Genomic DNA, 17,069 nt, shown 5'->3' with positions numbered 1-17,069 from the left:
CTTCTATATTTTTCTGTCCACTCATCTCCCACAGTTTGGTGTTTTCTACTTTGTCATACCAGTCTATTTTTAGGATATTTCTCAGGCATCTGTTGATGAAAGTCTGTATTTTTTGTTGTTGTCGCTTCAGGTGTTATTTGTTATCTTGGATCTTGGACAACTAAGGTATTTTCATCATCGAAGCCGCAGCGGTTAAATTTACGAAGGACTTTTTTTAGCGGCCTCCGAAAGGGGAAAAGACGCTATTAGTTTTGTGCGAAATGTCTGTCCGTCTGTCCCGTTTAGATCTCGTAAACTACAAAAGATATTGAAAATCCGACATCACAATATTTTAGACCATTCAAAGTTCTGATGCAACGGCTACTTTTTTTTTCTGAAAGTGAAAAATCTAATTTTTAAAATCAGTTATGCAAGCAGTTTTTTAAAGAGAAAAAACTAATTAGTATGCATTATAAGTTAGACCTAATTTAAAACAAATAGTAATCTTGTAAACATCATTTTCTGAAATTTTTTTTTTATTGCGGAATTTTTATTTATTTTTTTTTTTGAGGATTCGAATAAGTGATTAAACCTTTTTCAAAACAATTAGATCAATTATAAGGCATCAGTTAGGCCAGGGGTCAGCAACCTATAGAGACGGAAGAGCCAAAAATTACAATTTACTAAATTTCAAAGCTTTTAAAGAGCCACAAAGGTTTTTTTTTTCTTGCCAACTATAAATAGTACTCGCAGAAATAAAAGTTCTTTGATAAATAAAACGAATCTATTTATTCATAAGAAAAAAATATATTTATTTATATGTGACTAGTGTATTTCCTAACAAATTAGATAATATATATATATATATATATATATATATATATATATATATATATATATATATATATATATATATCATGGGCGTAGCCAGGGGGGGGGGGTTCTTGGGGTTCAAACCCCCCCCCGAAATGAAATCCCCCCCCCGCAGGGGGGGGGTCGGAATTAAGTGACTGATTTTTGCTTTCATTTTGTTTATTTTAGGTGAGATTTTAATACTAAATCATCACTTAACACAGCACAGCCGAGGCAGTTTTGAGTTAAAAACCCTCTACCAGGGGTTTTGACTTTAAATCCCCCTACCAGGGGGTTTTGAGATTTTAAAAACCCCTATCAGGGGGTTTTGAGATACAAATCCCTCTACCAGAGGGCTTTGAGTTTAAAACCCCCTACAGGGGTTTTTGAATTTTAAACCCCCTACCAGAGGTTTTTGCAGTTAAATCCCCCTCTTCTATAAAACAAAACAAAAAAAAGCAAACAACAATACCCAAATTCCAACAGCACAGTTGAGGAAGATTTTGATTTTAAAATCCCATCCAAAATTTACGATAACCCCATCTTCAATATAAAAAAAGCAAATTACACACTCAAAATTCTATGAGCGTAACCAAAGGGGTTTTGAGTTTAACCCCCCTTCCCCATCCAGTTGGGGTTTGAAGCTAAAAATGACCTCTTCAATATAAAAAAAAGCAAATTACACACTATAAAATCTATGAGCGTAGCTTAAGGGGTTTTGAGTTTAAATCCCCCTCCTCCAGATGGCTTTTTCTTTAAAGTTTAAAACCCCTCCAGATGGTTTTGAGTTTAAAATTCCCATACAGAGCGTTTAGAGTTGAAAACCTCTCTCTTCAATATTGTTTTAAAGCAAACTACAGTCACCAAATTCTATGATCGTAGCTAAATGGGGTTTTGAATTAAAAAAACAAAACAAAAAAAACTTGAGATTTTTAGTTTAAAACCCCTCAACAGATGATTTGACGAAAAAACTTTCTTTTTCGATATAAAATCAAAAGCGAAATACAGGCATGTAATTCCAAGAGCGTAGTTAAGAAAGGTTACAAATTTCTACCAGTGGCTTGGGCTCCATTAATTAAGTGTGAATAGTCTTCTGCCGAAATTGAAAATCATTAAATGTGTTTCAACAAAGATGGCTAAGACAGATTTTAGGAGTCAGTCATAGAGATCGGGTCTAAATCAAAGAAATCATATGCCGAACTGGGAGTCGAACCCTTAGTAAGGTTGTGACAGAGCGTCGCATGAGGTTTTGCGGGACATGTTTTCCGACAAAAATGAATTACGCAAAATAAGAGTTGCGGAAACAGCCTGCCGGAAAATGCGCCGAACGGCGCGAGAGGGTTTAAAGTCAGTAAGAATAGCACATTAGGTTATTGAAATAAAACTTTTTAATAGCAAGATAATGCACTGTAGATACCTCAGAATATGCATTTTGTTGGCTTTCAATACCAGAAATAGTGCTCGGCGGCGGGGCTTCGCCCCGCGCTGGGGGAGCGCTGCGAACTCCCCCAGACCCCCTTGCTAGCAAGGGCGGGGAGTCTACAATAAACAATAAACGTCTTCAGAAAGGGTCAGAATGTAATAAAGATTAATTATTTACACACACACACACACACATATATAAATATATTTTTTTTTCGCGGGGGGGGGGGGGGGGAAGGTCGGATTTCCCCCCCCCCCCAAAACCCTCCCCGAAAAAAAATCCTGGCTACGCCCATGATATATATATATATATATATATATATATATATATATATATATAAACGATTAGCAGATTCTCTTTTATTTTTTTCCTGTCATACTTCTGGCTTCATCAGTTGCTTTTGAAAGGATTTTATGTAAATCGATCTTGTTATCTTCTAGGCATTTTTGCAAATCTTCTCTTCTAGTTTGTCATGAGAGCGGTAGCAATCCTTTGGAAGACATATACCTGACAAAAAAAGCCAACTTGTGTCATGTCTTGTATGTCGCAAGACACATCTATATCAAGTGGTAAGACAGAAGAAAGTTGAGTTCTTCCACCTGTAAATATGTTACATTTGAAGACATGGGTGGGGTGCAGTGAAAAGCGAGTACAAGTGGCTGATCTTAGTTGATCGATTCAATTTTTTTTCGATAAAATTAATATTTGAGTATTGAACTAAGGAGCCGCAGCTTAATACCCAAAGAGCCGCATGTGGCTCGCGAGCCTCAGATTGCCGACCCCTGAGTTAGGCCAGGGGAGGCGCGGTGGCTGAGTGGTAAAGCGCTTGGCTTCCAAACCGGGGTTCCCGGGTTTGAATCCTGGTGAAGACTGGTATTTTCAACTTTGGAATCTTTTGGTGCCTCTGAGTCCACTCAGCTTTAATGGGTACCTGACATTAGTTGGGGAAAAGTAAAGGCGGTTGGTCGTTGTGCTGGCTACATGGCACCCTCGTTAACCCTAGGCCACAAAAACAGATTACATTCACTTTCACCTATCCTTTGATCTGCGGGACCGTTGGGGCACTACACAAGATCTGTTAATCTTCTTTCTCCATTCTTATCTCTCATTTGTCTTTGGTATAATTTCATTCGGATGTTCTTTCTGAAAATATTGAAGCCTGCCTGGGTGCACCACTTCGGGGGCTGATTTTGAGTTTGTGTTTCCACACAAACTGTCTTTTGTAACCTTGTTTATTCGTAATTTCGACCCATCGTGTTTTTCTTTTAAAAGCCGACGTTCTGAAAAGTACAAGATTATGCTTCCGTTTTTAGCGGCCCCCGAAAGGGGAAAAGATGCTATTAGTTTTATGCGAAATGTCTGTCCGTCTGTCCGTCCGTCCCGTTTAGATTTCGTAAACTAGAAAAGATATTGAAAATCCGACATCACAATATTTTAGACCATTTAAAGTTCTGATGTAACGGCTACTTTTTTTTTTCCTGAAAGCGAAAAATCTAATTTTTAAAATCAGTTATGCAAGCAGTTTTTTAAAGAGAAAAAGCTAATTAGTATGCATTTTAAGTTAAACCTAATTTAAAACGAATAGTAATCTTATAAACTCCATTTCTTTGAACATTTTTTTTTAATGTAATTCATATGAGAATTTAAGTATAAGATTAAGCATTTTCAAAATAATTACATTAAGTAAAGACCAGGAGAGGCTCGGTAAAGCGCTTAGCTTCCGAACCGAGGGTCCCGGGTTCGAATCCTGGTGAAGACTATGATTTTCAACTTCGGAATCCTTGGGCGCCTCTGAGTCTACCCAGCTTTAATGGGTACCTGACATTAGTTGGGGAAAGTTTCCACACAAACTGTCTTTGTAACCTTGTTAACATTTAACTTTGTGTGCGTAATTTGGTCTCAAATAAATAAGACTTTATTAAGCTCAGTCGGCAGGACAACAGGCGTTATACTGCTTGAATTATTTTTAATAGCCTTTTTTGATAAATTTAATTGTCATAATTTGATCTACATAAATGTTGTAACAGAATTTACAACCTCGTTTCTAAGATGATTGTTAACACATGATTTACAAAATTGTTGGTGTCTGAAAGCATCACAGAGCCTTTCAAATATCTATATCTATATATATATATATATATATATATATATATATATATATATATATATATATATATATATATATATATATATATATATATAATTCTCTTCTTCCCTCAACAGTTTAAACGAGAAAGAGTAAAGGAAAGATCACTCTCTTATTTCTGCGGATAGTCCACGGGAAAACAAGAAAAAAAAAAGGGGGGGGGGCAGAACACGTAGTCACAAAATAGCAGGGCTGGACCGTTGTAACCAAGAATTTTATTTTTATTTCTACCTCACGTTAAAAAAAAAGGGGGAGGGAAGTAATCTACTCTGTAGTAAAAATCGAGGCGACAGAGCACGCTCAAGAGTTTGGACACCATGGAAAGATCACTCTTTTATTTTTGCAAGTCGGACGGAGGGAGTTATCCTAGGTAATTAAGAGGCGAAAAAAAAAGGGGGCGGGGAAGTAGTATTCATCCGTCACTAAATAGCAGGGCTGGACTTAACCATCGTAGAGCCCTATGCGAAAGGGATTTCGCAGGGCCAAGTTTGGTTAGGAATACGGATAATAAGTGAAAATTAAGAGTTTGTATTAGAAAATAAGTTCGTCTTTGCATTTAATCATTCTTTACTACGTACAGAATTACTTTACGAGCCTTCCCGTGTAGCGAAGTCATACAGTATATCATGAAAATTCTATTTCCTATATAGATCACGCTCAATAGCAAGAATTACCAAATGTTTCAATCTATCTACGAGAATGGTTGACCTCAAATAATTCTTCATTAGTTTGAGGCGCGAGAAGCTTCTTTCACTAGATTCCACAATTGCGGGTATTGCATAATGCCGGTTTTTTTTTATCGCGCGTAGGATTTGCGTTTTCCATATTGAATGACACCCCAAAATGACAATTTTCGTCTATATATTTCATGAGATTTGTATGAGTTTTCAAAAATTTTAATAATTTCCGGATATTTCCAGGACTTTTTCGTATATTTTGCAATTTCAGTAGATTTCCAGGACCTCCTGTTACATCGACAGGAGGCCGCGGGAAATCTTTTATAAGTTATAAAATGGTTCAATTTAATAATTTATACACCTAAAATTAGCGCGGGTCATATAAAAGTGCAGGGCCCACTGCGGTCGCATAGGTTGCAGTGGCCTAAGGTCGGTCCTGCAAAATAGCGGTGTATGCTACACCGCCGGTCGACTAGTTTCGATATAAAGCTGAAAAGGTGAAAGAATACTTTTATTGTATGTAGGGCTTTTCTGAGGTGTAGAGTGTGTGTGTTAAAAGGGGGGGGGGGAATAAGTGATGCTGGTCATCGAATTCACGGGTAATAAATGTGTGCTTGGGAGGGGTAGTGTTATTAAGTTGGCCGTGACAGATGGAGCAGAGACTAAAATTCAAGTGCTGTATAGAACAGGATTGATCTTGGGGGGAAGAGATTTAGATTCCACATGTCAGAAGTGTGTTTCTGGGACGTTTGCTATTTCAAGTGGTCCGTTCCAATTCTACGTAATATAGACTAGAATGTAATGAACAAAAGGAAAGGGGAAATGTTGAAAAGCTAGCAGTTTTATCGAAGGGGTAGAGGAGAGAGTAAGGCTAAATGTGAGATGTTTCAGAATAAAATAAGAAAAAAAGAGTGCCAAACATAGCATAAAGGATGTCAAATATTTCAAATAAAAATTGAAAATCAGAAGTATAGTCCTATAGTGTAAATAAGAATATTTGTTACGGAGAAGGGGGTGGGGGTTGGAAGTGATACTTAAATTAGCGGGCTGGTCCTATTCAAAGCCATAGTTATCACAATTTAATGGCCAAAGGAATGTATGAGAAAGCGTTTAACTTTAATTAGTAAGTAAAAAAAAGTAAGGGGGGTCCATGAAAAAATAAACAATATATAGCCTGGTAAAAAAAAATCAATGGACGTAGCTGGTGGTTAATGCTAGTACTGCGATATGCCCAACCTACTAGTGCTACGACTGTAATCGGCTTTACGGGCTTCGTAGTTAATATTTAATATGAAATGAGATTGTTCTCCTTTTTTTTCCACGAAGGAGGAGTTTATAATAACTATTAGTATTATTGACAGAATTGAGAAGTGTAATGTTGATTAAAAGGCCCAAGCTGATTCCTTAACTAATATTTGAAATCAATAGGAATATATGCAATATTTAAGTTATTATCTACGATCTTGTTTTTTTTAAACAAAGCTGACATGGAGGAAGAGAAAGAAAGAGAAGGGATTAAAACACAGGATGGGAAGGAATAACAAAAGGATAGAAGGATAGATAGAAAGAGACAGATAGATGGAACCAGACTGACGAAGACTAAGAAAATAAATTATCTATTAGTGTATTATCTCATTATTTCACTAATGTTGTAGATACTTTCCAAGAAGAAAAGGAGGAAGTTGCCTATGGATTATGCTTAAGAAACACATTTTGGAACCCTATCAAAGGCCAGGTAGAAGGTCATGCATTTCTATCAATCTTGGTCATACTTGTCAAACTTATTCATACATTTTCCATCATACTTGATCATACACGTCCATCAAACTTGGTCATACATTTCTATCATACTTGAAACAAATTTGATTATACATTTTCCATCATATTTGATCATACATTTTCATCAAACTTGATCATACATTTTAGATCATATTTAATCTTATATTTCTAAATGACACCTTTTGTAGGCTACTATTTAAAAACAATTCCTTTACTGGATGACTAAAAATATCTAATAATAATATTGATAGTTAAAGCAGTAACTGAAAATCTTGGATTGTAGAATAAGTTTAAACTATATCTGTGGTTTTAATTTTTCTTTGAAATCGACTAGCCAAAAGTTTTTTAAAAGTCAAAATGAACTGAATCAATGAATATCGGTCGATATAAGGACTAATACTGCAATCATCGTATTATAGAATCACTTTTGAAAGTGATATCACTTGACAGTTCTGACAACTACTTATCTGTAAATACGACTTATCATCCCCAGCTATATTACTTTGCTCTGATGTATAACAAGATAAAAGAATACCCAGAGTTTGTCAATAAGTTATTCGTTATTATCAAAGGACCAGGCTGGAAAAAGGGATACCCTTGGAGATTTCCTCGTGACCGTTTGCCTAGGGTGAGTTCAACTTAAGCAAGCAAAATATTTTTTTAAAAATCCTTTTTCTTTATAAAAAAAACATAGCTAAACTAAGGGAAAGAACTCTGCTTTAATTTCAAGCAAACTAATTAATTACCAATAATTAATTGACTAATTGGGTAATTAAAAAAAAATAAAGTCATGTATTTTTTAGGTGCAACAAATAATTGTTTAAAGTTTCAACTTCATGTGAGAATGTGTGAAGGAGAAATAGCACGTACAATCACCTAAGGCGACCAAACCCTACATATTTAGCCATGTTTGTGAATACTCAAGGATTAATTTCCATTGTTGGTATCAACAAAATAATTAATTGCCAGTTATTAATTTACTTTTTATGTCTTGTCTATGCCAATGAATGATTGTGCAGTTTCCCCTTGATCCGAGAATGGGTGTGGAAGACATAATGTGTACAATCTGACAGACAGAGTGAGCTGATAGAAGCCATGTAAAGAAAGTAACAATTTTAATTAAAGGCCTACCGAGCCTGTGAATTCGAACAAAATAAATATGTTCCCAATTGTTTCTAATTTCGTCATTTACAGAGGTCGACGAACTGTCTTGATCTTTTTAGACAGTTTTTCAATTTAAGGAATGTATTGCGAGCCACGATAAGATTTAGATATTTCGGGTGTTCCTTCAGACTTGAAACTAATCTTCATCATAGTTCACCCCCTCTCCACCCCCCCCCCCGGCCGCAGGACGACGGTGATGGCAGCGGGCGGGGTATGGACCCGAGACCACCAAACTACAATCCGTCAATTGAAAGGGGTACATTAGTCTTTACTCTTTACACAATTAACAGTTTTCTCCATGTTTGATCCTATGTACGCAAATAAAGATTGAAAAAAGAGAATTTCGTTTCCAAAATGGATTCTTCCTTAGGTAGAGCGACCAATTATAAAATTTGACAGCAACCTCAAATTTTGGGCCAACATATATGTGATGTTTCATTTCTTGTTATTGATTACTTTCTACTGTTACACCATCTGTGATCAGGTAAAAATGTGTCTATATTATAGATCTATGCTATCTATCTATGTTATAATATTAACAGATTTAATGAGATTTGGTCCTCTAGTGTTGTCTTTTTTTATTTGCAATATTAATGTTCGTTAGATTATATTTTTGGCTATTGTTTTTCGTTTAGTTAGGAACATTCCAGACCAGCTTTGGACTTATGTTGTTCATGTTCTATTCGCTGTACACTTTTGGTGCTTTGTATGACCACAAGTAAGTCTCCTGTAAATTATTGGCAGAAATACTATTTTTATTCACCCATTTAACGAGCCATTGTACCATTGTTGTATTGGCAGACAACAAATAAACCATTTGATTTTATCGCTGACAAATAGTTTATTTTTCTCATTTAATAGTGTATTACCAGTATTCTTATTGGAAATATGTCTTTTTTAGTAATAATTTTTTGATAATCAAATTGTTTGAGTGCTTGCCAATTTTTTTTTGTTAGTAATTTTCATATATTTTTGAACCAATACAATCATTTTGTCTTGTGTTATCTTACTTGAAAATGCGGAATAAACATTGAAAACATAAACTGACACCATCGTACAAATTATTGCTCTGAAGAAAAAAAAAGTATCTAAAAGGTCGATTAAGACAATGTTAATCAATCTGCTTTATTTGTCACTGTATCTAAACACCTAATAGGATTGTGTTTCTAGAGCCTTACTTGAGTTGATAATAAGGCTTGTCTTCGAGTCCGAAGATTAATGAAGAAAGGAGTATTTCCTGTGGCTACTCAGCCCCAGCTGTGACCTACATATTTTGCCACACATTGGGCAAGCATAACCACTGTCCGCCTGTGGTCGATTAAGATTTTCTTTTCGCCGTCTGTGTCTGACCTCGGCAGAGGATTTTCTTTTGGTCTCAAATGTGTATTCTCGGCCTTTGTGAGTGACCTTCAAATCTCTCGTTCTGAGGCCGCATGCAAGTTGGCGCCTAAGCTGGTCTTAGCGTTTCCGTAGGGCACCTCTGTTACGTTTAGCTCACCAAAAAAGACTGCCTTTGGCATACGTTCGTCCCCCATACGGGATATGTGCCCTTTTCAGCGTTACTGTCCCTACCGGCGTTCGCAAGAAAATCTCTGTTTGCAGTGCTTTTACCGCCGTATGTTCATGATGGAGAGCAAGCATCTTTAGTGAAAGCGCTCAGGAAGTCTTAGTTGCTTTCTGTATAATACCTATGTCTCAGATCCATATAGAAGGGTTGAGAGAACCACCGCTTGGTAGACACCGATTTTTGTAGGCAGACAGATCGATTTATTCCGACAAACTCTCGCCTGAAGGCGTAAAAAAGCAATACTGGCCCTGTCCGGACGGTTATCTACTTTCCCTGAAAGCGAAGTGTCATTTGATATAATTCCTAGATATGTGAAGTGGTAGACCACGTTAAGTGGCTGTCAGTTTATTGTGATCCTTGGGACTGAATAGATTTTATTGGGAGACTTCTGGAACATGACTTCTGTTTTCCCAAGGTTTATAGATAAACTGAAAGAGGCGGCAGCGTATGCAAATTAGTTGACCGCGTTCTTGAGATCATTTTCATTGTGAGCTAGCAGGGCGCAATCAACGGCATAGAGAAGCTCCGTTATGACTATCTCCTTTGTTTTTGTATGGGATAGTAGACGTCGAAGATGGAATACATTGCCGTCCGAACGAAACCTGATGTACAGTGGCAAATCTAGGGTGGGAGGAGGAGGGGGAGAATTTAAAAATCCCCCCGGGCCCTCACTTGAGAAGATGGAAGATTCCTAGCTACGCCCCTGCTGATGTAGATGCCTTTGTGCAATCGATGCCTCTTTTGAACTAGCTTTACGCCAAAGAAGATAGCGAATAGAGTAGGAGCAAGTACACAGCCCTGCTTCACGCCATTTTCTATTGGCAAGTGATCAGAAAGGTCACCATTGTGTCTGATCTGGCCTTTTTGTCCCACATGAAACTGCTTGAGAATGGATAGGAACGCAGATGGGCAATCGAGCCTGGCCAAAATTCTCCACATACCATCGCGACTAACCGTGTCGAAAGCTTCGGTGAAGTCCACAAAGGCAGCGTATAGGTTTAGGTTCTGCTCTTTGCATTTTTCTTGTAATTGTCGCAGAACAAATATCATCTCAGGTGTACCCCTACAGGCCCTGAAGCCACATTGGCTCTCAGATAACACCTCGTCCACTAAAGAGTGTGTTATTAGAATATGTTCAATCGAGTGACATAATTTTTTTTCTTTAAATTCTTCTATAAGCTTACACTGTCTTCAAAGACAAAGGTCTACGGAAGTTGTTAAAAGGGTGGAATTTGGTAAAAGACAGAAGTAAAAATGAAGTAAAAAAGTAGTTCAAGAAGTTAATAAAGCTTTGCGCAAATAAGGCGAATGTCGTGGATTTGATCCACCAGACTATCTTTTGTTGTCTTTATTTTTCAATAACAAATAAGAGATAAATGTTTACTTAATTAAATATTTATGAACATAACGTAGGGATTAATTTTTTAAATGTTTTCAATTACTATAATGACCATCTTAATTCTTTTTTTGTGGGGAAATTGATTTGCAGATATTTATATCCGTCAGTCCATTTCTAATTTTTGGTGTCTCCTTAAACAAAACCTAATGGCTAATCAGTGGCGTAGCTACCAATGTGCGGGTGGTGCGGGCCGCACAGGGCACCAAGTGGAGAGGGGCACCAAGATTCCCCCAGTGTGTATTAATTTCCTATTTCCGTGAGCTTTTCAGTAAAAACGACTAATTGTATGGACACGAACAAACTTAAACTACTGTATTTTAAACATGAACTAACGATTTATAAACTAGTCATGTCGCTATTTTGTTTCATCTCCTTGACTATTTCGTCCATACAATGTAAGCTATAGAACAGTTTGACTCTAATTTACTAGATTTATTTCGGACACACGGTACATGTTGTCGCCCCTTTTTTAGCGCTCATAGGCTGTAAGTACCGCCCTCTCCCTCTATAAATGTAAAGGGGCCTCTTTTGTTAAGATTTCAGCAGCGTTTGTTGGGCTTGTCCGAAAGGTGCCACAAATGAACCTTAGTGCCTGTGATTGTACTCGGTCGAGTGATTCGAGGGCAGTTTTACTAGCATATACTTGAGCTGTACTCAATGTGTGATCTGATTGCCCCTAAGTACAATGTGCGTAGCAAGTAAGCTTTGGCACCCCACTTTGTGCTGGCCAGCTTTCTTAGTAACACTAACTTCTCCGAGGCTTTTCTTTCAACTTCCTGGACGTGCTGGAGCATTGACAACTTTCTATCCAGGGTCACCCCTAGATATTTTGGCGTGTTTTCACGTTGGAGTCGCAGCCCACTAAGTTGAAGCTCGAATGGAGCCTTAAGAATGTCGATCCATAGGCTGAACAGGGACCAGGTCGTTTTGGCAATGTTTATCTGAATCTGTCATTTGTCGCAATACGAGGAGATGGTTTGGAGGTCTGCTTGTAATGCCGCCTGTATTTGGTCGGCGTTCTTGCCGGTTGACCAGAGGACAATGTCATCCGCATAAAGCAGTTTCTTTGACCGCAGTGAGGTGCGTTTCTTAAATTTCTTAAGTCTAAAGAAGCATCGAGACAATTTCAAGTCACATCATTGCCAGAGTCCACCGACTATAGGCGAGCTGTTAATGGGTATGAATTAACTGAACAATTAAAAGCAACAAAGCAAGATGAGACGGTTATCATTGAATTCAGAAAAAAAGGATGAGGCCGACATCGTGAAAAGAAGAAAATACTTCAATACCGCAGGTTCTAGAGACTAAAGGACAGCACACAAGCATGTCCTCAAAAATTCATACTGAAGAAGCTGAACCATCAGACAGTGTAAACAATACAGAAAGCATGATAATAAACTCTAGACTGAACGACATTGGAGATTGGCCTGATGTCATCACAGATAATATTCGCATACACCTTTTCACTCAAGGATCTGAAACAGTTCAGCGTATGGACAGTCAATTCAGAGAGGCGTATAGACATCAAGAATCAGCAAAAGGAAAGGCTAGAAAGCTTTCAAATGCTTGGTTTTTTCCGGCAAATGTCAAACGGCGAGAAAGTTCTTAGAAAGTGGATGTGTTATTCGCCAAAAAAAAATAATTATTATTTTGCTTCCCCTGCATGCTCTTCTCAACAAGATCAAGTACCAAATCTTCATTTAAATCCAAAGATGGATTCAATGAGTGGTGGAGGTTATCCCCGAAAATAGAAAAACATGAGACCAGCAGAGCTCACATTCAGTCATCGCTTGCTTGGAGGGAACTTGAAGTTTGCGTGAGAGTAGGGAACAATATTGACAACAAGGCCCAAGATTTGATTATACAAGAGACGAAAACCTGGAGAGTTAGTAAAATTACTATCAAAGTACGATCCACTCTTGAGGGAGCATGTGCTTCGAACTAAGCTTTGTTCCATTTCGAATATATACATGTCTCCACAAATACAAAATAAATTTATTACAATATTGGGGGATCACGCTAAAAAAATAAAACATACAGCAAGTAAAACAAGCCAAATATTTCTCTATTATTTTTGACAGTACACCTGACATCTCAAAGCTGGATCAAATTTCCCAAATTTTACGGTATGTTGTCATGGAGAATGACAGGGTGCAGGTTCGTGAGTCTTTTGTTGACTTCATCGACACAAAGGCTATAATAATGCTGCGGACATGAAAGGTCATTAAGGTCATGAAAGAATTAACAATATTTGATTAATGAATAGGCCTACATATTATTTTGAAAAAAAAGTAAGGTTTTGCAATGCTATTAATTAGTTACTTGTTTTGTGGTTGTTTTTTTTTGGGGGGGGGGGCATCAAGATGAGGTACCGCACCAGGCATCATATACTCTAGCTACGCCACTGTGGCTAATAATGATAATGATATAATGAGATGAATATATTTCATTAATTTGTTTTTATTTCAAATGTGTACAGTAACAAAATGACATCTTCTCTGTGATGTACTATGTTGTAAAATCCTTATACGTAGATGCGACTCTAGATAAAAAATTATAAAACTTTCAACATTAATTTTCAGAGCGTGGTCTTTGGTGTCTCAGTAAACAACACCAATCGGCTAATAATGATAATGCTATATTTAGATGAATACATCTAATTAATTTGTTCTTATTACAAATGTGTACAGTAACAAAACGACATCCTCTCTATGTTGTACTGGTACAGTAAAATGCAACTCTAGATAAAAAAATTATAAAACTTTCAACATTAATTTTCAGACCGTGGTCTTATCTTTTGGAGTTTTTGAGATGTCTGTCGTCTCTACTGGTCATCTATTTGACTCAAGAACATGTCGGCCTACGTACTGACCATGTTACTGTTCTGAATGTCATCTTTGCAGAATCCTCCTTGGGCTGGATCTTCCTCTACATGAAAAACATCAACATTTATCTGTAGCCTTGACATTGGATTGAGACAAAGTTGAGAACGCAAAACTTGACTATCTAAAACATTTTTAGAAGAGAAATCAGACAATTTATATACGAATTCTATACTTATATTAGTAATATATACTAACTTATATATATTTTAATAATATTCTAACATATTTTAACCTATTTTTGAATTATATTGCCCCATCCCTCTAGTATGTGGATGGCTGCCTGGTCGTTCGGTTTGCACGCTGGACTGTCATTTGGATTTATCGATGGTCCCGGGTTCAAACCCTGCCCGCTCCCATCCCCCGTCGTCCTGCGGGAGGTTTGGACTAGGAAGTAAACTATCTTCAACTCTGAAGGAACATCCGAAACATGTAAAACATTTTACAAACAAAACAAACATTTATGTTGACCAATTTGGTGGAGTGGGGTGGGACGATTGCATCAATTCCGCCCCCCCCACTCCTTAATTATTGAATTGGGGAGTGCGAACCAATTTTTTTTAAATCACAGTTTGTTAACATATTAAGTTACATATCTAAGTGATTATAGCTACTTATTGATATTTTAACCATTCTTAATATTATGTCCTTCCCATTCTGGTATGTTGGAAGATATGGTGAGGTGGGGTAAGAGCGATAGCATAAATCCGCCCCATCGGCCCTTAATTTTTGAGTGAGGAACTGTTCATTTTTTTTCAGAAATCACAGGTTGTTAACATAATTAGTTACAAATCTATTTTTACTATATTAATATACTTCATTAATATATTATATTTATATATTATATTTATATACTATATTTATATATTATATTTATATACTATATCTATATTTAGTAAAAGCTACTTATTGATAAATATCTTACTAATCTTTATATTATGTCGTTCCCCTTATGGTATCTTGGCCGCTTCTGTGACGGTGGGGGGCATTGCATCTACTGCCCTCCCCACCTCAGATGTTTGAGTGGGGGTGGGAAGGGGGCCGTCCAATTTTTAAGCAGAAATCATAGAACGAAATTAGTTGAAAATCTTTATAATATACGATACTTCTTGGTATTTGAACCCATTTGCATATCATGTCACACCACACTCTAAATCTCAAATTCAATCATTAGTAAATATACAATGAAAGAGGGTTGTGCCAGGTGGTGGGGGGATAGATGTAGTCACCCCGTCACACCAGGCAGATCAAAACTTTTCTTTTCTTCTATAGTTAAGAAATGACTTTTTTTTTTTTACAAAAAATCTGTCTCTAATGTAAGTTATATATGATTTTTTTTCTATTGAATAAATAATTTTTGATTATACCTCACAATTTTAGAGTCTTCAAATAGAATTTAAAAAATAGATTACTGTCTAATTGATCTACCTGATTTCTTTTCCGTTAACAAAGGAAGTCTGTGGAATATCTTTTCTTTTCAAGGAACACAACTGTTGTATTTGCAATGTACTTACGGCTTATAAATTTACATAATAAGACAAATACATTATTTAAAGGGTTTTTAAAAGAATTGGAAATTTTGCGCGCTTCAAAACAGTCCAATATTGAAATAGCGTTTAACCATAGTTCCATTGGTGTCTCATTCTGTCCATGAAAAGGCTACTATAGAGGTCTCGCTTAACATGAAGATAATATGAAAAATAAGTGTAATAAAAATATACTTACACAGCTTGTATCTCGATTGTCATTCACACTTCAATATCGGCCTTTGCCCCACGTACTTTATTTTATTAATTTGACCTGCCTTTTTAAATAGGATGTCAGGTGAATGCGCTTCTGGCAGTGAAAAACGCAACAAAACCGCTTGGCTTGGCTTATTGAGCTCCCCAGACCCCTAGCTGACAAGGGAAGGGCCATCAACATGACTTTTTTATTTTTGCTGAAGTTTGAGAAACACTGCTCTAGTTGTAATATGAACAAATTGTTGTTATTCTCTGGTATATATATATATATATATGTATATATATATATATACATAGGGTTAGGGTTTACTGGGCGTTAGGGTTTGGAAAAAAATCGCACCCCCTCCAGCTCGAAAGTTCTGGATCCGCTAGTGCTGGCGGTGGGGGTGGGATGTGGTGATGGGGGTTATACCATGAGCTTACTGCACATGATGACACCTACTCTAGCGACGCCTCTGCAAATTAAAACTTTTTTTTAACGTCTTTTAATTTGGTGTATTTTGAACGTGTGCCACTATAGTCTACATAGCAGCAAGAGTTGTTTGCCTTATATTGTACTGTGTTATAGAGAAACACTATTGTTTTGTATGATGTAATAACGTACATGTTAGTACAGCCTCTTGTGATTTTATTTATTAAAAATTTATTTTTTTCGTTTTTTACAAAACGTAATTGACTTGTTTGTACAAAAAAAAAGGAAATTTTGCACATGTGTAAAGAATTGGTTGAGTGACAGATATAAATATCTCACTTGTACTGGTTACCAAAATGTAACGTCTATGTGTCTTGCTGGTCACTAAGATGTAGAAGCGTGCACTACCATCAGGGGCGGATGGCTATATTGGCAAACGGGCAAATGCCCAGTGGGCCGGCACCAAATGGGCCGGTCTGGTCGTAACCAAAGAAAAATGTTGTTTTTTTCAATGCAGACAATTTTTAAAAAAATTGACCGCTGTAACACACAGATGCCCAAACACGTTTTCTTGATGGGTTTTTTTTTTTAATTAGCCTACAATTTTTTTTAACTCAACAAGAATATAAAAAAATGTACTCTATACATTGTACTTATTATCATTTGCAAAACGTTAGATCGTACTTTTTGCTATGCACGAGCGGCATGGACTTCAACACTGCTTTGATGTCTTCGAGGTTGTGTTTAGCCTAATCATTTTGCTGGTCGGCATGGACGTTTAATGGCACTTCCATTTGTTTTTGCTCCTTCCCTACCCCGTCTTTTGATGGTTTCATTGACAGTTAACAAAAAAGAGGGATGAGAGAGGTTAAGTTAGAAAACATTGATAAACGCAGCAGAAAAAAAAATAGGGGTGACAATTATCTCTTTAACAATACCAGAGGCGGCTATAGCAGTGCGCGGGGCCCTGTGCGAGTGTCATACGCGTTGCCCTGAGCCGTAAGGGTAGAACATATATATCATACGCCATAACGCTAACGGGTAGAA

At 36.9% G+C, this 17,069-nt stretch overlaps 1 protein-coding gene across 10 annotated transcripts in view; it reads left to right on the top strand.

Annotated features, from left to right (window-relative positions):
• The window catches only part of LOC106078104 (alkylglycerol monooxygenase-like), a 41,860-nt gene extending 25,583 nt beyond the window's left edge, over positions 1-16,277 (top strand). For all 10 annotated transcript variants that reach the window (XM_056045678.1, XM_056045680.1, XM_056045681.1 and 7 more), the window contains 5 exons: positions 6,733-6,812; positions 7,350-7,484; positions 8,391-8,504; positions 8,656-8,738; positions 13,768-16,277. In XM_056045678.1, the coding sequence (XP_055901653.1) occupies positions 6,733-6,812; positions 7,350-7,484; positions 8,391-8,504; positions 8,656-8,738; positions 13,768-13,945 (590 nt within the window). In that variant the 3' untranslated portion in view covers positions 13,946-16,277. The remainder of the gene's footprint in view (positions 1-6,732; positions 6,813-7,349; positions 7,485-8,390; positions 8,505-8,655; positions 8,739-13,767) is intronic.
• Positions 16,278-17,069: the final 792 nt, after the last annotated feature.

This window comes from Biomphalaria glabrata, chromosome 11 (assembly GCF_947242115.1).
Source record: "Biomphalaria glabrata chromosome 11, xgBioGlab47.1, whole genome shotgun sequence".
NCBI classification, from domain to species: Eukaryota; Metazoa; Mollusca; class Gastropoda; family Planorbidae; genus Biomphalaria; species Biomphalaria glabrata.
This window is presented reverse-complemented; position numbering and strand designations above follow the sequence as displayed.